The sequence below is a fragment of the Antechinus flavipes genome, chromosome X (assembly GCF_016432865.1).
Source record: "Antechinus flavipes isolate AdamAnt ecotype Samford, QLD, Australia chromosome X, AdamAnt_v2, whole genome shotgun sequence".
In the NCBI taxonomy this organism is placed as follows: domain Eukaryota; kingdom Metazoa; phylum Chordata; class Mammalia; order Dasyuromorphia; family Dasyuridae; genus Antechinus; species Antechinus flavipes.
The window spans coordinates 14,250,765-14,275,393 of NC_067404.1; the positions used below are offsets into that span (position 1 = coordinate 14,250,765).

General features: G+C 39.8%; 1 protein-coding gene across 1 annotated transcript; it reads left to right on the plus strand.

Annotated features, from left to right (window-relative positions):
* The first annotated feature begins 10,405 nt into the window (after positions 1–10,405).
* Positions 10,406–24,316, plus strand: TEX28 (testis expressed 28). The gene is made up of 4 exons (XM_051968417.1): positions 10,406–10,594; positions 12,736–13,457; positions 20,583–20,718; positions 23,959–24,316. The coding sequence occupies exons 1-4, from the start codon at positions 10,454–10,456 to the stop codon at positions 24,313–24,315; spliced, it is 1,356 nt and encodes a 451-aa protein (XP_051824377.1). The 5' UTR covers positions 10,406–10,453; the 3' UTR covers position 24,316.
* The last annotated feature ends 313 nt before the right edge of the window (positions 24,317–24,629 follow it).

The window sequence follows — 24,629 nt, forward strand, 5'->3', positions numbered from 1 at the left end:
CTGTCGTAGCAAACGTACTTTCTCAACAACCCAAAAGGTAACTCTATACGTGAACATCATCAGATAGTTATATATAGAAATCACATCGACTATATAGAATTTGCAGTTTAAAGTGGAGAAGCACCACACAGGTCAAACAAGACCTGGCGCTAACTATGGCTCAGATCATGAGCTACTTATTGCAAAACTCAGACTTAAATTAAAGAAAGTCGGGGAAACCATCAGATTGTTTAGGCATGAACTAAATAACATCCCCTATAAATATTAAGTGAAAATGATGAATAGATTTAAGAGATTAGATCTAGTAGATAGGCGTATCTAAAGAACTATGGACCAAGGTTCACAGCAGGAGGCAGTAACACCATTCTAAAGGGGGGAAAAAGGCAAAGAAGCAAAAAGGCTATCTGATTGAGCTTTACAAAGAGCTAAGGAAAGAAAGTAAGGGAAAGGGAAAGGAGGAAGGAAAAGATATACCCAGCCAAATGCAGAATTCCAAAGAATAGCAAGAAGATATAAGATTTTTTTTTAAATGAATAATGCAAAGAAATAGAAAAAAAAACAGTATTATGGGAAAGAGCTCTCCAAGAACATTCAAGCTATCAAGAGAAAGTTTCCTGCAAAAATGGGCATGATAAAGGACAAAAATGGTAGGAATTTAACAGAAGCAGAAGCCATTAAGAAGAAGTGGCAAGGGGCAATTAGGTGGTGCAGTGGATAGAGCATCAGCCCTGAAGTCAGGAAGACCTGAGTTCAAATCTGGTCTCAGACACTTAACACTTCCTAGCTGTGAGACCTTGGGCAAGTCACTTAACCCCAATTGCCTCACGCACCCCCCCAAAAAAAAAAACCCAAACGAACAAAGAAGAGGTGGCAAGAATACACAAAAGAAAGATATTAACATCACAGATACCATGATGTTGTGTTTACTGATCTAGATCAAGACATCCTGAATAATTAAGTCAAATGGGTCTTAGGAAGAGTGGTGGAGGTGAAAAAATTCCAGCTGAATTTAAAATCCCCAAAAAATTTAAAATCCTAAAAAAATGATACTGTTAAAGTGAAAAACTCAGTATGCCAGTTTTTGGGACGAAAACACCTACCCAAATTGACTACTCAGAGATCACTCATTAAAAAAAAGCAGAATTATTAAATAATTAAGATAAATAATAAATAAATAATAAAATAAATTTAAATATTTAAAAATATATTTAAATAATTTAAAATAAAATAACTTTAAAAATTAAAAATGTTAAATAATAATTAAAATAATTAAAATAAAATAAAATAATAATAATAAATAAAATATAAATAAATAATCAAATAAATAATTATTAAATAAACATAAAAAGCAGAGTCTTGCGAAGCAAACCCCATCCTGGTCTGTGAACTGAATTTCACAGCGGGAGAGAGCCACTCCCTTGAGAATGCTCACAGTTTTTTATACATTTCAGACAAAGAACCCCCCAAATCCCACCCTCTAAATGGTGTGATTGGTCACATACGTCTCTATTCCCCTATTTGTTCAGTAGAATGCAGTAGATAAGGTGATGTACAGCTTCCTTACCACGCATCCATCTTTGGACAATGCAATGCAGTCCAGGCCTTATCTAAAATCACATGCTTCTGGAGAAGCCAAAACTGAGGCCTTTAAGGCTTCAATTAATTTAGTTAACAGTCTCTGACCAATATGTGCTTGATCTGTAAGTTCTTCACCTTTCCACACACCAACAAATTTGGGAAAAAAACAACTGTGGGCACTGGATTGGAAAAGATTAGTTTATATCCCAGTCCTAAAGAAGGGCAATGCTAAGTAATGTTCAAATTACTGAACACTTGTACTCATTTCACATGCCAGCAAAGATATGCTTAAGATTCTGCAAGCCACACTCCAGCAAACTGTGAACCAAGAATTACCAGAAGAGCAGGCTAGCTTTGAAAGTGACAGAAGAACTAGAGATCAAATTGCCAACATTTGCTGGATGGGGGGAAAAAAATCTACTTCTGCTTCACTGATTACACTAAAGCCTGATCTTCCACGAGTCTATTTCAGCAAGCTATGGACATGGTCAAAACCTTGACTTTACCATGATCCATAACTCTGACATTCCCCACCCTTATCATAACTTCCTATCCTTCCATCTTTCCTTTTGCTTCACACCTCCTAAACCTATTTTTTAAAATTCACTACTTCCTTTCTTGCCATTCTTCACACTGTCCCAGTCCAGTGTCCTTTTATTCTGTATTAGGTCATACCTATTGAAATTAAAACACTCATAGGTTATTCAACAATTAGCAAAAGGAAATTTACTTGATCATAGCATAGAAAAGATACTCAACAAGGAAAGAGGGTGACCTTAAGTCTGAAAGATTCCATGTGAGCTGTTCTGCTTTATGCAATCAAGAAGTTGCTTAATTCTAATCACCCTCACCCCAATCCCTGGCCAATCAAGTACTGGGGGCAGCTTATTTGTCTTTTAGAGAAAGAACTGACTTAATAACCTAAGGTTATTAGGTTATTAGATAGATTATCCCTATCTGTCAGGGATAGAGGAACCTTGGAAAACACAAACTGCCACATGGTTTTTCTTCACTCTCTATAATCTTAACCTTATAGTTAAATCAATTAAAATCTATCCTTGAATCACTTGTTCCAGTGCCATTCATGCCTAAATAATTCTTGTCATTTCTACACAGCAAGCCATCCCTTATAAGAAATATTTAAAAAGAAAAAAACCAATAAAACTAGCCAATACATTGACCACATCTGAACATATATGCAATATTCCCCATTCGTGGTTCCCCATCTCTACAACGAAGGGAAGGAGGATCATTTCCCCAACTCTCTTCCCAAGCCAAATTTATTCATTTTAATTAGGCAGTGTTCATGTTTAGTTTTATTGTTATTGTTTGCTCTATTTGTATTGCTGCAGTCGTTATGCATATTGTTTTCCTGATTCTGCTTACTTCACTCCATATCAGTTTATATAAATCTCATGTTTTTCTGAATTCTTCATATTCATCCCTTCTTACAGCACAATAATATTTATATTCATGTACAATTTATTTACGATTACAGACTCACAACCTATTTAGCTATTTCCCAATTAATGGTCATCTACTTTGCTTCCAATTCTTTGCTACCACAAAAATACTGCAATTGATATTTTGGTGACCATATAATCTTGTCTTTCATTTTTGGCTATGAGTCTACTAGTGTGATATTTAGTTTAAAAGTGTGGACATTTTAGTACATTGGCATAATTCCAAATTGATTTCCAATTTCCTTCATGAACAGGGCCTTCCATAGTTTCTCTAACATTGATTATTTCAATATTTTCTCATCTTTGACAATTTGCTCGGTATGAAGTAAAACCTCAGAACTGCTTTAACTTACATTCTATATGTTTGGCTTAACTTCACATGGAGGAAGGGAGAGAATTTGGAACCAATATTTTTAAAAATTAATGTTGGAAATTAATAGATTGATTTTGAAAGTTTACATTTCTCTTTTTATTAGTGATTCAGAATAATCCTTCATATTGTTTCCAATAGTTTGCAGTTCATCTTTTGAGAACTGCTACTTCATATTTTTTTCACTTATCCATTGACTTTCTTAGTCTTATATATTCATTCCTTATACATCTTAGGTAAAGATCTTTATCAGAGATATTTAATGCAAAGATTCTTTCCAAATCAAGTTTCTTTTTTTTATTCTAGTTTTTTGTCTTTTGCAAAAGCTTTTCAACTTATTCTAATTGAAATTCTTTTTTTTTTCTTTTATGACTTCTTTTATCATTTGTTTGGCTAAGAAATTTTCCCCTTAGTCATAGTTCTGAAAGATATTCTCATCCATTTTCCGCAATCTCTAAAATGTGAGCTTTTATACCCACTTGGATTATTGTGATGAATGGTGCACCTTCATATCTACTCTTATACTTTTGAACACTGCTGGAGAAAATCATGTAGCTGTGTCAACTACAAAGTGAATATATATAATTTCAGCAGGATCTTCATTGCAACAATTTAACTCAACAAAAATTTATAAAGTGCCTGTGTGCCAGGCACTGTGCTAAACATTTACACTATTTCTAAATAAGAAAAAGAAAGAAATTCTTTTATTTTTACCCTGGTTGAATCTCTATTACTCTTCCCAAGGTGGCTATTCCAAACTTTCTCTTCTGTTTTCAAACTCCTTATACTACCTCCTTCCGTCCTTCTCAGCAGAAGACCTCACCTCCTATCTTTTCTCAGAATTTTCCCCCTTAATCCTAATATTCTATTCACCTTCCATCTCTTCTTACCCGTGGACTTTTTCTCTATTGCAATCAAACATGTCTAGGTCTCCCTCAACCTTTAAAAACCTTCATGTGATTTGGCCATCCAAACTATAAGTTTGGCTGTGAAAAAGTTTCTTGAGACTGTTTCCTCCCACTAATTTATCAGCCCCTTATAATCTGGCCTCCTATCCCTGTCCTAAACAGATCTCTCCAAATTTACTAATGATGTCAATTGTTAATCCTCATACTTTTATCCTCATTCTGCTTGGCCTTTCTATAACTTCTGAGAGTCAATCAACCACTCCTTCCTACATATTTTCTCTTCCCTTGGTTCCTATGACCCTACTTTCTTTCTCCTCTCCTCTCCTCTCCTCTCCTCTCCTCTCCTCTCCTTTCTCCTTCTCTCCTCTCCTCTCTCTCTCTCTCTCTCTCTCTCTCTCTCCCCCTCCTATCTATCTTGCTGTTCTTCCTCTTACCTATTCATAATGGATGTCCTCTAAGAGTCTGTACTTAGCCTCTTTCTTTTCTGTCTACTCTATCTTAACTGTTTCCACGGATTCATTTATCATCTCTATACAATGATTCTTAAATCTATGTCATTAGCCCTCATCTCTCTCCACTCCCACTTCTCCAACTGCTGGATATCTCTACCTGTATGTTCCACTGACATTTCAAACTCAACATGTTCAAAATGGAACTCATTATCTTTTCCCTGAAATCACTGTCTCCAAACTGCTCCATTTCTATTGATGGCACTGACATCCTTCCAGTCACCCAGTTTCCCAGTTTCAGAATCGCCCCAGGCTCCTCCACTCTCATTCATCTTTGTCTAATCAGCTGCCAAATCTGATCGATGCTATGTCTGTAACACCTCTTGCATCTGTCTGCTTCTTTCCATTCACCTTAGTCATTACCGAAGTTCAAGCCCTCATTGCTTCTCAACTGGGATGTTGTAAAAGTCTTCTAATTGGTCTCCCTGGTTCAAATCTTTTCCCTCTCAACCCATCTTCCACACAACTGTTAAAAGTTATTTTTCTAAAACTGAACACTGTGCACTTATAATGACTAAGCTTGGCTAGTGATAAAAGTTTGGAAAAATGTCCCTCCCTCCCTTTGTTAAAGAGGTGGGGTACTATAGATGTTGAATTTCACATATACTATCACACTTGGTCTATGTATTGGTAAGTGGGAGCCAGTTAATATAAATTTCAGAGAAGCAAAATTGGAAACAGGGAAACCAATTAAAAGGCTTACAATAGTCAAGGTGAAAGGTGACAAGAACTGACAAGGGAACCAAGTTGACTTGTTCATATAGTATATTTTCTACCAGTTAAGCAGAAAATACCACACTATACCACAGCAAATCCCCCTCAAAAAATATGGCCTATTTCTTGATTAGATGGTGTAGAGGATCACAGTCAGTGGGGAAACTCTGGGTAAGGTATAAGACCCTTCAGCCCAGAGGGAACCTGCTAACTATGTCTGGTTTGGCTCCCCATCTCCCCTAAGGGCTCTCGGACTTCCTGAGAAGTCAGGGGGCGGTGACAACTCGTGTGGAAATTGAGGCAGAGGGATACCAGGTGGCAAACTATATACAATAGCAAGTTGTTTATGTGTTGTTTTTGTTACATTATATAAAAGGGAAGGTCCTTGAAATAAACGGGCTCCATTTTCCCACCCTCCTCAGGAGTCCCGTCTCATCACTTCTCCACTAGAAAGGGATATTTTAATCACCCTGGTGTGGGGGCTCTAGGAAGCAATGGTACATTTTGTCACCTCCACTCGGGGGCTCTAGAAAGCAGGACACAACAAGATGGTGCTTCTTCCTGACCATGCTGTTTCTTTTTTCCCTTCGTTTAGTCTCATTTTACCAGGTACCACCGAGGAGCATACAATCTAACTCCTCACATGCAAAGCAGATGAGGAAGGTACTAGGACAATCTTGAGGATACAAAACTACATGTGTGTATATATAATATGGGTGGAACAAGAAACACTAAGCACAAGTCTTTTGAGGAAGAACTCAAATAGAAGAGGAGGTCAAGAGACTGGAGCTACTACAGGCAGGATTGGATGTATGTGGGAAAGAACCTAAATCAGGGAGGAGGAGAAAGTATTTCTTAGGCCGAAGGGATGGTGGGCTCTGTGGAGTCCAATATTTGGATCATCTTTATACTCTTCCAAAAGGAGTGTTTTTCCACTAGGAATATTTAGGGTGTGGGGGACAGTAGGGGTTCCTCCCCATTATCATCCCCTCTTGCTAAAGCCAAGAATGAAGGGGGGATGACTGAAGATGAGACCTTCAGTGGATGGGAAGGATAGAAATCAGAACTTCCCTGTCCCCACCAGTTGCTGATGTCCTCTCTTCCCAACTGTCCCCCAGCCTCAATTAATCTTTTCCTAATGCTAATAAGTACCCAGTCCCTGGAGATGAAAGATGAGGGCTGAAAGAAGGCAAACTAGAGAGAGTCCAGATGGAAGGCCTGGAGAGTACAGGCAAGCAGCAAAGTACTGAGAATTCCCCCTCCCCAGACTGAGAAGTGAGAGCTTTTGTCTGGGGCCACCATCAAAAAGAAGGCCTGTCATAATGAATTCTTATTAGTATACTCTTAAGAATTATTCTAAAGCCCCTCAGGGTGTCACTATAGAGACTGGTTACCAGGGAGACCACCTAAAAGGTCTACGAATGTAGAAAATTGCTACCTAGGATTCACTATAATGAGTGCAGCACAACAGTTGCCATGGAAACAGAGATAGGTCATCATGGAGATTCTCTCCCCTTAGGGTGATGTGGGTAAGGAGAAGGTAACCAAGGTAACCAGTTGCTGAAAAAACCAATGTCCTCATAATTGCCACTGCAAAAACAGGAGGATGCTTGTCAATAATGGTAAGCTAGCTGATGCTATAGGTAAACATGTTCCTGGTCTCCATGGTGGGCCTCTTATCTCCTGCCTTCTGGATAGTCTGGTATTGACAGCATGCCAGCTTGTTATAGATCAGCAGGCATTCCACAGAATCTGTTGACAAGGACTTTATATTGATCTTGGAATCAGTTCCAAAGCCCTCCATGTAGAAGAGGTGAAATTCACACTGGTGGTGGCCTGGCATAGAGGAAATATATGGGGAGCTTGAAGCCAAAATCAGCTAAAGGAATACCCTCAGAGTCTGGCTATAAGGTGGGAACTATTGAGACTATAAAGCTGAAAATCTTCTCATTCTTCTGCAAAGGATGGTCACTCGGGGACAAATGTTCATTCCAGGCCACTGTCACCTGGATGAGTGGGAGAATCAGGCTAGATTCATGGCTCTCCACAATCATCCTCATGGCAGAGCTCAGAGAACATATGGTAAAAGTTGAAAGATATGTAGATCACATAGATAGGCTGTTTAGAGTTGGAGGAATCGATTCCTTGGATCTCCAAGATGGAGGATGTATTATAGTTCATGAAATGTAATATATTTCATACTTGAATGACATACACCTATGGCCATATCTTAGATATCTTTGATCACCTTGAAAAAATCGTGACAAACCAACGGGAATCACTGCAGTCAGAATGGGTTAATTTAGTTAGATATAAAATGAAATTTCCTGATGTGACTTGTTAAGTATTAGAACATATGACCCCAAAAAGCTATATGATCTCTTATCTTGAAAAGAGAATCAATTGGATTAGATATCATTCTACATGGAGAAAGAGGGATGAACTAGGTGAGTTTTAGTGATTATTTCTTGATTTGTAGATTGTTCTATAATCATAACATAGAGTCATCAATGAGCTTATCCTTATATCATCTTTCCCCATAAATGAGAAATGACAAACGTATGTAATTTATCTTGACAAATCCTAAATATCGTCTACTGCTTTCAATATGGATAAACAAAATAGTCTACATGTTAATTGAAAAATTAAAAAAAAAAGAAAAATTAAATATCTGCAATGTATTATAGGGCTTCAGAGGATATAAAGGTGATTTTTTTTTTACTATTAAAAGCAAACATTTATTTCCAATTGCAATAAAGGCTTTTTGATCACATTTTTAAAAAAGAAAAGAAAAGAAAAGAGAACAGTGATCTGACAGTGGCCACATCCTGTGCAAAAAACTCCACAGGATGTCAAAATGGCAGTACAAGAACTGGAGCTGTTTACATCACCAAAAAAAAGTAAATAAATGTAGTACCTGAAGTCTGGCACTTACTCCTCTGACTCCATTTTTAAACAAAAAAGAATGCCTTCTAAATGAGTAAATTTATTCATGTATTAGTAACAAAGTCCCACCACTATAAAATAATACAATATTTAAAATTTTTTAAAAATTAAAATTTTGCCATAATTTCTTGCCTAATTCTACCATATTTTTCTTGATTTTTTTACATTACTCTATTTCCCTAATTTTTCACTTATTTGATTTTTTAAATCTCTTGTAAGCTCTTCCAAGATCTCTTTTTGGGCTTGTAACCATTTTACACCTTTCTTTGAAATAGAAGTAGCCGTTTTGATTTCACTGTATTGAGTTTGAACTTGGATCTTATCACCATAGTAGCTATCTGTGATCAAGTTCTTTCTCTCTTGCTGCTGCTTCTTCTTTAAAGTTGCTCATTTCTTGGCTGTTGACTATAATACTAGACTTAGGATGTTGTCAGAAGGTGTAGGAGATAATGTCTCAGACTTCAAGTTTTTTCATATTGTTGTTTTCTGAGCCCTATTTGGGGATCTGATCTCTGTCTCTGAACCACAACCAGCAATACTATCATGGCAAACACTTTTATTCCCTTCTATACCTCCTACAGCTATAAGCCTCAGCTCACCCCTCTAGCCCGGAATCAAAACCAGGAACTGCTCTCCTGTGAGTGGCCACAGTCAGCAGGATCCCTCCCTCTAGGACAATATCCTCTTCATCCACAGCCACAGTCTGGTACTAGGTCTGGTCAGCGCATCTGGGCCCTGAGTCTAGTGCCAGCCAGGGGAGGGCTTTCCTATCTTCCCAGATCAGCCCCCAGACCCTTAACATTGGGTGTTGGGTGAAAGTTCCTGAACAGTTGCCCCCAGAGCTTGCTTTTTGTTGATCCAGCAGTATCTGCCCCAAATTATCTGCATCCCCACCAGACCAGACCAGACCTACCTTGAGAGATTTAGTCTTTCTAATGCCTTCCCAAGTTATCTTAAATTTTTCCCCTTATTTTTAATTATTTCCGCCAAGCCAAAGTTCACTTTGAGATAATATTTCAAATTGGGGAATTTGGGAGAGCCAGGTAATTTCCTGTCTTATTCTGCCATCTTCCCAGAATCCCTTAATTTGGCTACTTCTAAATTAATCTTCCTAAATCACAGATACAGACATGGATTTCACCTTTAAACAATATCCTGTAGGTCCACTAGTTGCCTAATGAATAAATTCTTTAGCTTGCTACTGAGGGAATTGCATGAACTGGGACCTTCTCTTTCCATTAGCTCTCCAAAAATAGGCAACCCACTTTTCAGTTTAATCTGCCTTATTAACATTTTCTCCACCAGTATCTTAAATCTAGACGATCATCAAAACAACGTCAAATCCTGATTTGCAGCCAATTTCCAAGGATTAATAAGTGAAAATTTAACAATTGGCTTCCATGAGCCAGTATGTGCTAGCTCCAGCATAGCCCTGCCCAAGTGGGCTACTCTTCGATTCCTTGAACATAGAATTATAGAATACGAGAATTAGAAGGGATCTGAGAAGCCAATACCTCCAATCTTTACCTGCTAAAGAATTCCCTTTACAAACTTTGACAAACGATCCCCCTGCCTCTGTTTGAAGATCTGTGGGGACAGGGCTCCCCCAATCTCCTACGGGATTGCCTTCCCATTCAAGCCCGTAGCACTTTGCATGTGGTTAGGGAGTATTCCAAAAGAGATAGGACTCTAGATTGGTGTGACTCCTGATTGAGAGAGAATATTGAGAGAGATATGACACTGAATAAGGAATGGAGTTGGTGCCAGAGCTTCTTGGAGGAAAGACAAGATACTCTTGTAGAGTGACACATAGAGAATCTGCATATATGTCAAGAAATCCAGTTTTTCAACATGTGCTTGATTTCTAGCTTGCATTTCTAGCTTGCAACTGCTAGAGTGGACATCCTGATTTCAAGGGAAAGAGCCTGTGAGTTCAGTAAGGGGGATCAATATCCGTGAAGAGTGATGCAGATCGATAAATTGAATCCCGAGAATGTACGCACAATTAAACCTCGGAGAGCCAATAAGGGCTTGGCATATGACCCTCATGCATCGAGCATCATCACAGCGATGCAGAAACAGAAGCCTCTACAAAGAATAGCTGAGGTAAGTCAGGTGCTCCTGAACTTAAGGGGTCAGTCTACTGTGAAGGGCTCAGCCCCAGCGGATTCCAGATCTTTTCAAGGGTTAGCCATAGAAGCAAAGTAAGGGAATAGCACTAGTGCTGAGCCACAGGCACATGCCAGAGACACCTAGGTAAAAGAAGGAATAATGCACAAACCCATTCTCCATAGTGATGTAGAGGCCCAAGGAAATTGGAGGACATGAAGACATGGTACCAGAACACCTCCATCAGGTTATCTGTTATCCCATGTTATCCCTCGTTAACCCATCTGTTATTATGATGGTCATACATGTGTTGACTCTCCTTAGTGCCAGAAATGCTGAATTGGTTTTGTAAAAGCTGATGTCTTGTTTTTCGGCTTTAGAAAACCCAAGACTGCTTGCCATCTGGGGGAGGGGGTGGAGGGAAGGAGGGGAAAAATGGGAACAGAAGTGAGTGCAAGGGATAATGCTGTAAAAAAAAATTACCCTGGCATGGGTTCTGTCAATAAAAAGTTATTTAAAAATAAAAAAAAATGTTTTAAAAATAAAAATAAAATTTTCTATAAAAAAAAGAAAGAAAACCCAAGGAGACCCCAAGTGAAAAAGGCTACCCTCAGCCTGTGGACAGCTACAATGATTTCATGATCAATTCCTGGGTCAGCTAAGTGGTGAAGTGGATGTAGCCTTGGGCCTAGAATCATTAAAACTTAAATTTAAATCCATCTTGGACGCTTTCTAGCTACATGACCATGAATAAGTTTAATCTCTTTTTGTCTCCGTTTCCTCAACTGTAAAATAGGTCTAATAGTGCCTACAGTTGTTATGAGGATCAAATGAGCTAATATTTGTTTTGTTGTTGTTGTTGTTGCTGAGGTAATTGGGGTTAAATGATTTGCCCAGGGTTACACAGCTAGGAAGTGTTAAATTTCTGAGACCAGATTTGAACTCAGGTCCTCCTGACTTCAGGGCTGGGGCTCTTTCTGACCCTATTTTTCATCATAAATTAATTATTAATATCAATACTTATTAACACTTTAATGTTTGCAAAGCCCTTTGCAATTATTATTTCATTTTATCCTTACAACAACGCTAAGAGGGAGGTCCTATTACGATTCCCATTTTCAGATGAAGAAACTGAGGCAGGCCTGATGCTTCCTTCTTTCTTTGACCAAGTCAAAGAGGGGCATTGAATTAAAATTATATCTCTATGTTCCCTCGGATATTGCTAATATGAGGGTTTAAGTCTGACTCAGAAGGAAAACTGTTGCCCTGGTCAGTCTCAGGAGAGAAGCTTGCCTTTAGCTTCTACTCACCAGCCTAGTTCTTTCTTACCAAGTTAGGTGATTTGCCCAGGATCACACAGTTAACAAGTATTTGGAGAGGAAACTTGTGGTGTTTTTTTCTTCTTTAAAATAATATAAAGGTTCTCTCTGGGGGAGAAGGTAAGTTTCTTGGGGGAGGTTTTCTTGGAGGCAGCCTTAGTATCAGTTCAGATCAAGAATTACCCCAAATGCAGCCAGCTGGTAAAAATACAAACGTTTATTTTCTCCTTCCAAAATAGCCTGGTTAGTTGAGGCCTCTCTCTCTGCTTGGTTCCAAGAGCTCTTGCAGTTTTGTCCTTTGCTTCTGCCTCTGCTTCCTTCAGCCTTCAATCCAGCTCCACTCTTTATGTAATTCCGGTGAAATCTGTCCAAGAGCCTCTGTCTGTTTCTTTTATAAGAGAGGAATTGTGGGATGCGAGAGAGAAGGATTATGGGTTTTCTCCCATAGTGCTCTCTGGCCCTAAGAGCTTCAAGGGAGGTGTGAATTCAGATATCTCATACTAAACCCTGAAATTTCCCAAACGTGTGAACTCCAATGAGTAAAGGGGCAAACACCAGCATTGTATCAATTAGTTCTACTTAGTACCTTGTTTCAGGTTCTGGCCCAAAACATCTTCTTGTAAGATCAGATCAATAATCTATCAACTCTAATGAGTTAGCAGTTTGTAAAGATTCCAACAGAAACTGAACTTGGGTGTTCTTGACCCCAGTCTCACTCAGCACTCTCTTCACTGTCACCTAGTTGTGGAAATGTCATTGAAATCTTTCTCCGTGCACTAGTCAGTATTCCCAACTTTGTGACATGTTTTCCTGTTGCAGGCAAAATATATGAAGAGTCAAAGTTCTCCACACCCTTCCACTCGTCCCTTTATCCAAGAAAGATCTTCCACTCATAAAGAGGGCCCGCCTGCCAATTCCAGTCAATCAGTCAATGAGATTAGGAGAAACCTCCAGGACAGCGTCAAACATCGTATCCTGTACTTGTCAGAGCAACTGAAGGTAGAGAAAACCAGCCGGGATGAGAACACAGTGGGTTACCTCAAACTAGTATCAAAAGCTGACCGGAATCAGGCCACTCACATTAGGCAAGCCTTCGAGAAAGTGAACCAACGCTCTTCGGCCACTATCGCCCACATAGAACGAAAGCTCCGACAGTATCACCAACAGCTTCAGGAAATGGAAGCGGGTCACAGGCCCAAGTCCTTATTTCTAAAGGACGAGAGGGCCAATAGAAACCAGGAGTTGCTTGGCAGGGGCTTTTTGATGGAGCACGAAAGGTTCAGAGCAGATGAATTCCACCCTACAAATCTATTGTATACCCTAGAGGAAGATATGCTAGCTGCTGCCTTCCTACCAGAAAAGTCCTTCAAGAGAGAGAACCTGATCGGGAACCCAAGCCAGATTGTCCTAAAGATCAAGGAACAGCTGGATGATATTAAAAAATCCCATAGCAGAATTGAGCTATCCTATCAAGCCTTGAAAGAGAAGTACATGTCTGATCTGAAGCTGATTGTCAAGTCTCTTCAGGAAGAGAAATATAGGTAAATTCAGGTCCTTTGCCTTTATCTGCTCATGACCCTGAAGGCCAAGGCCTTTTCTTTTATGATCCATCACCCCCCCCCAACCTAAATCTTTAAAATATCACAACTGCTAGAGACCTCTAACTTAGCTGTAACTTAGACATAATTTAGAAGCCCAAGATCTTAGCCCAAGAAGGCATCTCAGAAGTCACCAAGTCCAATCCCCTTATATCACACATGGGGAAGCTGAGATCCAGAGAGATACAATAATGAGGTCCCAAAAATTAGTCCCAAACTAGTCAGTGACAAATTCAGAACTAAAATCCAGGCTCTCAATTCCCAGTGCAAGGTTTTTTTTGGCCTTCCCAGACTGCTGAGAATTTTCTCCTACAAACTTTGAAATTTCTTTAAGGATACTACTTTGTAGGCAAACTCACAGACTGCCAACCCTGGGGAGAGTCTAGATAAAAATTCTTTCCTCTTGTAATTTGCACCTGGCAACAATAGAACCATAACTAGCATGGTTTGTGCTTAGGACAAGTGTACTAGAAATTCTGCCTTGAGCAAACTGTCCTCAGTTGAATAGGGAGAGAAAGGAGTAGAGTTTATCTTAGAACAGTAATAGCAATAATCATAATAGCATTTATATATTTATAGAGCAGGTTTGCAAAGCACTTTACAAATGCTTTATTGCATCCTCATAACAACCCTGGTAGGTAGATGTTATTATTATCCCCTTTTTACAAGTGAGGAAAATGAGACAAACAGGTTAAATGTCTGAGACTAGATTTTAACACAGGTTTTCCTGACTTCAGGCCCAGTGCTCTATCTGCTGCACAGCCTGCCTGCCATCGAGTAACTTTCTTTTTAACTAATTAGAGTTTTGAACCAGATGCTAAACTTGTTTCTGGTTGATGCAGGAGTGCCCTCTAAATTCAGTGCCCTAGGGGAAAGTTTTGCTCATCTCATGCTAGTTTCACCTCTGAAGTATGGCAGGTGATTGATGCCCGGGATAATCTAAGGATTGCTTCTCTGCCCTGCCTGGGCCAAAAAGCCCAGCCTTACAGTCACTTGCCTGAGTTAGACAGCAAAGGGGATTTGCTCCAGTTAGGGAAATGTGAACAATAAATCAAGGTCTTTGAGGAGCCCCATTCTCTAATGGAAATATACCTAGACTTGGAGTCAGAATACTAAGGTTATAACATTTGTATAACATCATTACTAATATTAACTTTGTCTAGGCAATTTTTACTTTTTAGAGTCAAATCATACTCAATTCTGCCCCAATCTTTCTTTTGAGTTACCCAATTGATGTCCATCTTAAACATATGGTCTACATTTCTTATGTAGAAAACAAACAATTTGTCCATATTATGTTCCTTGAAACTGATCTTTGATATTGGTTCTTATATGTTAGATTTTCTATTGAGTTCGGGTTTGGTTGAAAGAAAGTCTTGAAAATCAGCCAGTTCGTTGAATATACATTTTTTTAAAATTCAATAATATAGATAATTTTGCTGGATATGATATTTTTGGCTGTAAATCTAGTTCTCGCGATTGCCAGTACGTACGATTCCAGGACCTGAAGTCTTTTCTTGTGGCTGCTGGTCAGGCCTGCACAATTCTAATTGTAGCCCCAGTGTATTTGAATTGTTTTCCTTGTTTCTTGCAAATTTTTCTCTTTGATAAAGGGGTTTCAAAATTTGGCAATAATGTTCTTATGTGTTTTCCACAAAGGATCTCTTTGAGATGGTGATCGGTGGATTTTTTCTATTTCTATTTTCCTCTCATGTTCTATCATTCCAGGACAATTTTCTTGGATTATTTCTTGCATTATTGTGTCAGGGTTCTTTTTTTGGTCATGACTTTCGGGTGGTCCAATTATTCCTTATGTTTTCTCTTCTTAATCTGTTATTTTCCTTATAAAGTGGTTCATAATCTGTTCTATTTTTTTTCATTCTTTATATTCTGTTTTGTTATTTCTTGGTTTTTTATGCCTTCACTGGCTTCCCCTTGCCCAATTCTAATTTTCTAAGAGTTATTTTTGTCTGTGTATCTCCCTTTCTAGTTAGCTTTTTTTCAGTCTTCTTGTTTTTCTTGAATTTTTTTTAGTTTTTCTTCAATGTCTCTCGTTTGATTTTTAAATTATTTTTTGAGTTCTATATATTCTGGGAAGAGAGCCATTTAACATTACTCTGGGGTAGAAGCTCTTTTTACTTCAGAGACCTCTGAAGATGAACCCCTGTTTTCCCGGTTCCCATGATAGGTTTCTATGGTTGGGTTCTTTCTTCTTTGCTGGTTCGTTCTTTAAAATGAGAAGTATTAGTGTGAGCACTTCTAATCCTGGGATGGGGGATGGTATCTCTAGCTTCACTTCATTTTTCCCCTCTCACCTGGAACCCCAAACTAAAAGCTCTCCCCTCCTGCAAGTCCAGCAACGTCCCTGCCCCATTGCCTCTGCCCTCCCGGTGTGCTGGTTCCTTCTCCCCCAAGACTGCATTTCTCCAGCACAGCTGGGCCTGGCATTTCCTAATCAGGCAGAGGCTCCCTCAGTCTTCACAGACTCAAACCCCCGACTCCGCACACTGTCCACAACATTAAAGTCTCTGTGGTTTCTACCGAGGCTCCAGCCACACCCAGCACACCCTAGGGGTCCCTACTTGGTGTTTCTGTGGAGCTAGCCTGGAGCTGTTTGCACTTCACATGGGGTTAATCCTCAGCCTAGGAGCTCTCTTCAGAGCTTCTCTGGTGTCCCAGGAGGGACACCCGAGTCTTCTTTATGTTTCATCAGTCTATGTTCATCCTGAGGCGCAAATTTGTTCTGTTTGTGGAAGAAATTTGAAGAGCTTAAAATTTACTAGCCTATTCTGCCATCTTCCCAGAATCCTCCCCTCAGCACTTTTTAAATATACGTTTCCAGTGAGTGTACGAGATAGCCAAGTTAGAGACATTTTTTTACCACAGGGATACTTTTCCCTCTATAAAACAGGTGAAAAATAATAAAGTTGCCTTTTCTTGATATATTTATGGTCCTATTCAATGGTTGTTACTATTTATTTATTTATTTTAAACTTAAATGTAAAATAGGAAAAGAAAAAAACATCTCCATGTGAAACAGCAGAACATAAGAGAGAATTCAAAATATGAAGAAATAAAATATCCATTGCAAGAAAGCCCATATCATAAATACTCCACATTGTGTTCAGAGGTGTCCATCTTTTCCTTGCTTCCTTGTAGGTTTCTTTTGTTCTCTTCTGGGCACTTTGTACTTTATTGGTTTTTCCCCCTTTCTTCCCTCCCTCCCCCAAGAACCCTACAATAAAATGCAAGTGTATGTGTACATACATATACATATACATACATACACATAGATACAAGTAGATATCTATAGTCATACACAAATACATTGATATGTATCTATGTAACACCATACTATGCTTGTTGGTCCTCTGTTTCTCTAAAGGCAGATAACGTCTTCCTTCATAAAGCCAATTTTTTCCATGTTTTTCTAACTCCACCAACTCATCATTTCCTATACCACAGCTGTATACTTCCAATCTTATACTGCCTGGTTATTTTAAATAGTTTAAAACAATATTGCTTAATCTAGCTGAAAATATAATGTACTTTTCCTATTTTTTTCTCTTTTGATTAAATCTACTTTAGCTTTAACTTTGTCTGAGATCATAATTACTATCCCTGCTTTTTTTTTTTTTTACAAAATAGCTTCTACTCCTGATCTTTATTTTATGTTTGTAGGTATCCCTTATTTCCTACCCCTCCTCACTTCTCTACTTTATTTCTATTCACTACCCTTGCCCTCCTATTATTTAATCTACCTCCTCTAAGGATTTCCCCTTATCCTCATCCCTCATCCCATCTTTCTTTATCCCATTACCATTAATTTACACACTCTTCTATACTTCCCTTATCCTATTCCCTCACTCTCTTATTTCTTTATAAATTTAGAAGACTTATTCTCTTCTAAATGTATGTGTTGTTCTCTCTTTGAACTAGATCTGATGCAAGTAGGGTTCCTTCTAAAAATTCCTCCCATATCCTATCCCCCCCTTACCATCCCTTTACCCTCTTATTTCTTTCTGAATTTAGAAGATTTTTATACCCTTCTAGATATATATGTATTGTTCCCTCTTCAACCCATTCATTCCCATGAGAGTGGGATCCTCCATCTAATTCCTCTGTCACTTCTTTCTCTGGAAGCTCATTTGTATTAAGTAATTATTCTTTTTTACTTTTTCCTACGCAGTTTTGCTTTTTAAAATGACATAATACTCAGTTTTACCCCAATCTTTCTTTCAAACTACCCAATTATGACAATCTTAGACATACAATGTACATTTCCACATAAAAAACAGAATGAGTTTGTCCTTATCGAGTCCCTCGTAATTAGTCTTTGATGTTCACCTTATATTTTTCTTGGATCTTATATATCAAATTTTCTATTCAGTTCAGATCTTTATGCAACAAAATCCTGAAAGTCTGGCAATTCATTAAATGTCTGTATTTTTTCATTCAGCATTATGCTTAACTTTGCCGGGTATGATATTTTTGGACACAAAGTCAGTTTTGTTTTGTTTTGTTTTTGCTCTTTGATATGTAATGTTCCAAGACCTGTGGATTTTTAGTGAATCTACTGCTAGGTCTTGTATAATTCCAACGGTGGCTCTGCCCTATTTAAATTGCTATTCTCTTGTTGCTTATAATATTTTCTCCTTGACCTGGGGTTTCAGAATATGACTAGGATATTCCTGTAGATTTTTCTCATAGGATCTTTCAGGTGGTGATCAGTGGATTTTTTTCTATTTTTATTTCCTCTCTTGTTCTAATACTTCTAGACAATTTTCTTTAATTATTTTTTACATTATTGTATCAAAATTCTTTTTTTTAATCATGGCTTTCAGGTAGTCCAGTTATTCTTAAGTTTTCTCTTTTTGATCTGTTCTTTGGAACAATTATTTTTCTTTTGAGATGTCTCACATTCTCTTCTAATTTTTTTTCATTCTTTTACATATGTGTGTGTGTGTGTGTGTGTGTGTGTGTGTGTGTGTGTGTCTCATAACTTTGCTGGTTTCCTCTACAATTCTAATTGTCAAGGCATCATTTTCTTCCTTAAGATTCTGGATGTCCTTTTCCAGTTGGTTGACTTTCTTTTCATAATCTTCTTGTTCTTTTCATTCTTTATAATGTTTTGGGGGTTTTTTGGTCTTTTATACCTTTTTTATAACCTTTTATAATCAATTCTAATTTTCAGAGTTATTTTCTTTTTTCAGACTCTGTATCTCCTTTTCTAGTTTATTAACATTTTTTTCAGTTTTATTTTTCCAGGATTTTCTTTTTTTCTACTTTTTCCTCATGTCTCTCATTTGATTTTGAAATTCTTTTTTATATTATATTATAATTATATAATATATTATATTATAGAAGAATTTCTCAAATTCTTCTATACATTCTTCCTGGGCAGGGAGCCATTTAACATTACTCTTTGGGGTAGAAAAGGCTTTTTTTTTTTACTTCAGTATCCTCCTCTGAAGATGAACCCCAGTCTTCCCTGTTATCATTTCCATGGCTGAGTTCTTTCTTCTTTGCTGGTTCATTTTTTTTAATGAGAAGTATGCCTCTAATCATGGGGTGGGGAGCCACTAGCTTCACTTCAGTTCTCCCTGTGACCAGGAACCCCAAACTAAAAGCTCCTCCTTCCTGCAAGTGCCCACAGCTAGCAGTGTCCCTGCCGCCTGATTCTGTATTCCCAGTGTGCTGGCTCCTTCTTGCTCAGGGCTGGGTCTCAGCAGCACAGCTGGGCCTGGTGTCCCTAATCAAATGAAGTTCCCTCAGTTTTCCTGGACTCAGACCCCAGACTTTACACAAGGTCCTGGAAGTGAAAGTTTCTTTGGTTCCTGCTGAGGCTCCACTTCACACGGGTTAATCCCCAATCCGAGAGCTTTCTTGAATCTTCTTGGGTTGTACCAGGAAGGCCCCTGTTCTGCCCCAAGTTTTCTTTGTGTTTCACCAATCCATGCTTGCCCTAAGGCCCAAATTTGTTCTGTTTATGGGGGAAATCTGGAGATCTTGAAATTTATCAACCTACGCTGCCATCTTCCCAGAATCCCCCTCCACTATGGCAGAATATTTGATACCTTCTGTTGTTGCTAAATTTTTTCACAATTACCCCATATGTGATTTTTCACATTACCCCACATGTGGTCAAAACCAACAATTCAAGAAGTTTGGTTTAGGGGAAGCTAGGTGGCGTAGCAGATCTACAGCACCAGCCCTGAAATCAGGAGAACCTGAGTTCAAATCTGACCTCAGACACTTCCTAGATAGTGTCACTTGTGACAGGTCCCTTCCTAGTGACCCTGGGCAAGTCACTTCACTTCAACTGCTTCAGCAAAAAAAAGAAGTTTGGTTTAGACTCCAAAGGGAGTAGAATGGATTTCAGGGATGACAGAACAGTAGGGACTGGGATTATCAAGAGATGAGGTATTTCTTAAAAGAGATGGGATAAACTACATCTTTAAAACTAGAAGGACTAGGAGGAGTCATTTGAACAGCTAGGATGGGGGATTCCAGGTGAAGGAAGATCTGAGCATGGGCTCAATGATTTTCCCCTTCTTATCCTGGATATAAAACAGCCTGATCTCTGACTCTTGATTTCCAAAAACCAGAATGAGTATCAAGTGCCCAGGAAATTAGTTCTCTGACTCCAAGAATTATTTTATTAAATTATTAATTAAATTAAAATTATGTTTTATTTCATTAAAAGTGGGTTCCCCACTGATGCAATAGGGGGAAATGCTAGATTTGGAGATTGAGGAGTGAGTTTAAATGTTAGCTCCACTCCCTTTGTGACTTCAGACAAGTCATATAACTTCCCGGTGGCTTTTGCTTCTTCCTGTGAAACGTGATTTGCACCAGAGAGTCTTGGCTTTAAAGCTCTTTCCCTTTGTTTTGTGTGGGGGAAATGGATCCCGGTTGACTTGGATCTCAAGAAGCATTTTAGAAGGAAGTAGGATTTAGTTGGGCTTTAAAGAAAAGAAGGGAGAAAGGTCTTTGAGTATTTTCCAGATCCTAGAGAAGTGAACACTGTTTCCTGATGTGGTTTTAACTTTCTTTTCCACACCTAAGGCAAAAAGCGATCGAAGAACAGGTCAATGATCACATGCAGGGGCACCTGGGTGAGATCTCTCATATCAAGCAGAACTTGGCTTGCACTGAAGAGAAGATGGTCTATCTGTCCTATGAGAGAGCCAAGGAGATATGGGTGAGACCTTTGGGGCACAAAGGAGGGGGGAGCTTTTCTCCCAAGAGGAGGGGGGGGGACGCCATGCTGTGCCGTGGCATTCACTTCTAGGAGAATGGTGTACGGTGACCGGATCTAAAGATCGAGAACCCAAAGCAGATATTGTCTTAGGCAGAGGTTCTAAAGCAGCCCAAATGTTCTAATACTCCAAAGGGTCTGAAACCCTCCGGTGTAACTGCTTCACTGACACAGGTGGCAGTGCCTGCTCTGCCCGGTGATCCCCATGGGGGGTCATGCCCAGGGCCTTCCTCTTGGCATTGGAAGGCCAGTTTATTTCAGAGCCGGCAAGGCCCTGCCCTTTGATGTGTCTGCTGATTTCCATTTCCATTAGACTCACTTTAGATGAATGGGCTAGAACATCGTATCACTGGCATTTACTAGCTGTGGGCTAGGAGTACACTTGGTGGCCCTACAGTAGAAAAGGAGGCAGTTAATTCATTTTCCAACTAGGCAATGTAGGATTTAATTTGGGCACCAGGTGGCACTATTCTCGGGCCACCAGCCAAGTACCTTAGACGATATTGAATATACATGTACTGGCTTTCCCAAAGACCACATTACCATTACTTCTCACTAGGGGGCGCTGACCCTAAAAACTCTTAGACTTGTCCCTGCATAAATTCTGCCTACGCTCTGGACCAGGTTCAATACAAACCTAAGGATTTGTGAAAAAATAAGCCCGAGAGATAGAGACAGAGATAGAGACAGAGAGAGGGACAGAGAGAGGGGAAAAGAGAGGAGAAAGAGACAAAGACAGAGACAGAGAGAGACAGAAACTGAGACACAGAGAGACAAAGAGAGGGACAGAGACTGAGAGAGGGGAAGAGAGAGAAAAACAGAGAAAGGGACAGAGAGAAGAGAATGAGAACGAGAAAGAGAGAGAGAAGAAAAGAAAATATCCCTTTAATGTATACAAATTATGAAAAATGGAGTCTGGCTCTCTCTGTGGCTCTGCCTCCACCCCCTCCAGTCCTGCTGACTCTGTATTTCACAGCATTTCACAGCAGTCTAGACTGCACTCACACATACTTTTGTTGTAAAAAGAATGTTCTATGAATGACAGGCTTGTTCCGTTACCCTGTGACGTGCTCGGTTCAATTACTTTTCCCATCCATTCTCCTGACCTTTTCCCAAAATGGAAAATTTCTAAGCTTCCTTCTGGGGGGTGTGAAAAGGATTATGTTCAGGAGTTATGAGTCTGGCACCTCCTTTCAAGGGTCAATGACCTTAATCAGCCCAGAAAAAGAATCCCGTCAGGGAGGGGCTTTGTCCACCCATCAGCTGATCCAGCTTTCATAACACTACATAGTCTGGCGCCCCAGAGACTGGCTTTGCCCCAGATCTGCCTCATCCCAGCTCTGCTGACTCTCAGAGCTCAGTGGGCAGCTTGTCTCCTCTCCGGGCCCAGGCGTGAGCCTCTCACTTGTCTCCCGTGGCATTTGTGCTCCGGAACATCGCTCTGAACGCAGAGGCGGATCCCTTCTGTGGCCACCACAGCAGACAGAGCACACGCTCTGCCTTCCTCCTTCTCCGATCTGTACCCCCAAACTCTCAGCTGGAAGTCTTTTCAAGGGCGAAGGAAATGGGAGCTTGAGAATTATTAAGTAACTCCGTCCACATCTAGCTGCCTTTGTGGCCAGTCACCTTCCCCATCCACCCTTCAATGAGGGGATTTAGGAACACTGGGTACATTCATAAGGCCAAGGACCTTGAGCCTGTAATCAGTTAGTTTCAGAGTGTTCCAAGCCCACAGATTGAATTCCTAACGCCTGCTGTTCTGGTACAGATCTTGGATTTCAATCGTGTAGAGAATTTAGCATAGATAAGTTCCCTTTAACAATATAGCTCCATAAAGGACAAATACGCGCACAAATATTTATAAGCGGCTCTTTCTTACGGTGGTCGCAAAGAATTGGAAATTGGGGAATAGCTAAACAGGGTGTGGGTCTATGACTGTGGATGAGATTGTTCTCCTGGTTAACAAGTAATACAATGACAACAATATTGTTAAGGAAAATCCACTGTGAAAGACTTAACTAAACGACTCTGATCAAAATGAAGATTCCCCCCGACTCTAAAGGGCTGAAGATTATCCACTTCTATAAGGAGAGCTGATGAACTCAGAGTGCCAATTGAAGCATCGTTTTTTTCCTTTATTTTTCTTGCTTTTTTCCCAAACATGGCTAATGCAGAAATATCTTTTGCATGACTGTATATGTATAATAGGAATCGTATTTGTTGCTTTCTCAATGGGTGGAGGAGAGTTAGAGGGAAGAAGAGAATTTGAAACTGAAAATAAAAATTAACTTAAAATTAAAAAAAAAAACCCAGCTCCATCTATAACCTACAATCTCTGCCAAATGCTAAGAGTATTGAGAGATTAAGGGATTTGTTCAGTCACATAACCGATAGTCGAAGGTAGGTCTTGAATGTGGGTCTTCCTGATTGCAAAGTTGGCCCTCTGTTCCCTATACCAGAGCTCCTTAAACTATGGGTTGGGATTCCATATGGGGTCTTGTAATTGAATGTGTGGGTAGTGAGATTAGGATTCATTTTTAGTCAATGTTTGATTTGTGTGCCTCTTTCATATCTCTGTATACAGGAGGTCAGGTAGAAATTTCTGAGGCAAAAAGGGGTCACAAGTGGACAAAGTTTTAGAAGCCCTGGCCTACAGCTCTTTGCCCCTAAATTCCTGCTGGATTCGAAGGCCTCCTTGCTCACAAAGATGAGAACAGCTGGGTCCCAACCTCCTCCTCCTAACTAGTGGGAACACCACCTGGGTCATATGACTTGAGGGGGGAGGGAGTAAAGCCCCACTGTAGTCAACATTTCTCTTGCACTTTTCTACATTCCCTCTGGTCTCTTCCCTCTTAGAAGGAAAATTGCAATTCAATTCATTGATATTCATTTTTTTATTTCCTTCCTTTCCCCACGATTCCCCACCCCCAATGGTGTCTTTCTTTGTAGCAAATACAATGAAGTAAAACAAATGAACATATTGGCCACCTCTACCAGCGTATACCTCACTTTGTGCCTATTGTCCACCACCTCCTAATCTAGCCGGAGCAGGCATGTTTCACTAGAGCACTCTCTAAGAACTCAGTACTATGTATGTATATAACTTCTCCAAAGAGGGTCTTCTGACGTGTGTGTTATGTGTTGTGTGTGTGTGTGTGTGTGTGTGAACTTTGTCATCCTCAGGAGGTGATGGAAACCTTCCAGAATCGGATTTCCAAGCTGGAGATCCAGCAGCAAGCAGTCCAACTACAAATAATAGAGAAGTCCAGAAGACACCCACACATCTTCCTAGCCAAATTCATGAACTTGCTCCTCACACTGACCACCATCGTTCTCGTCTGTGTGTCCACCGTCTGTACGTGCTCCTTGCCTTTCCTAAAGTGCCGTCTCCGTACCTGCACAGTCCTCCTGCTCATCGGACTGGGGATGGCCACCTGGAAGAAGTGTTATTCTGTCTCCTACGTATATTGGCGTGAATGGCTCTTATCAAGATGGAAGTTGTATTACAGAGACGCATGGCCTCTGCCGAGGAGGGCTTAAAAGACCAGAACAACCGTCCCCAGACTGACAATGCCTGCTGAGTGTCTCCTGCATTTGTGCCAGGGCTGCCAGCGGGGTTGTAGCAGAAATGGCCAATCCTCTATTCTCTCTTCCTGCTGCTGTGAAGTTTTCAAAAACTCAATCCCCTCCCCAAAGTTACTTCTGCTCATGCTTTCTCACCTCCTTCCCCTGAAACGGGCGATTCGGAGAAGGGTTGGGGTTTTCCGTTGTCCACTTTACTGAGTATCTGAATATTAAAATCTGGGAAATAAGGAATGTGTCTCCTTTGTGTTCCCTAGCGCCTCCTCCTTGGC

Coding starts and splice junctions, on each gene's coding strand:
- TEX28 (XM_051968417.1), top strand. CDS start 10,454: ATGCAGATCGATAAATTGAATCCCGAGAATGTACGCACAATTAAACCT. Junction 10,595..12,735: donor CTCTACAAAGAATAGCTGAG/GTAAGTCAGGTG, acceptor TTCCTGTTGCAG/GCAAAATATATGAAGAGTCA. Junction 13,458..20,582: donor CTTCAGGAAGAGAAATATAG/GTAAATTCAGGT, acceptor TCCACACCTAAG/GCAAAAAGCGATCGAAGAAC.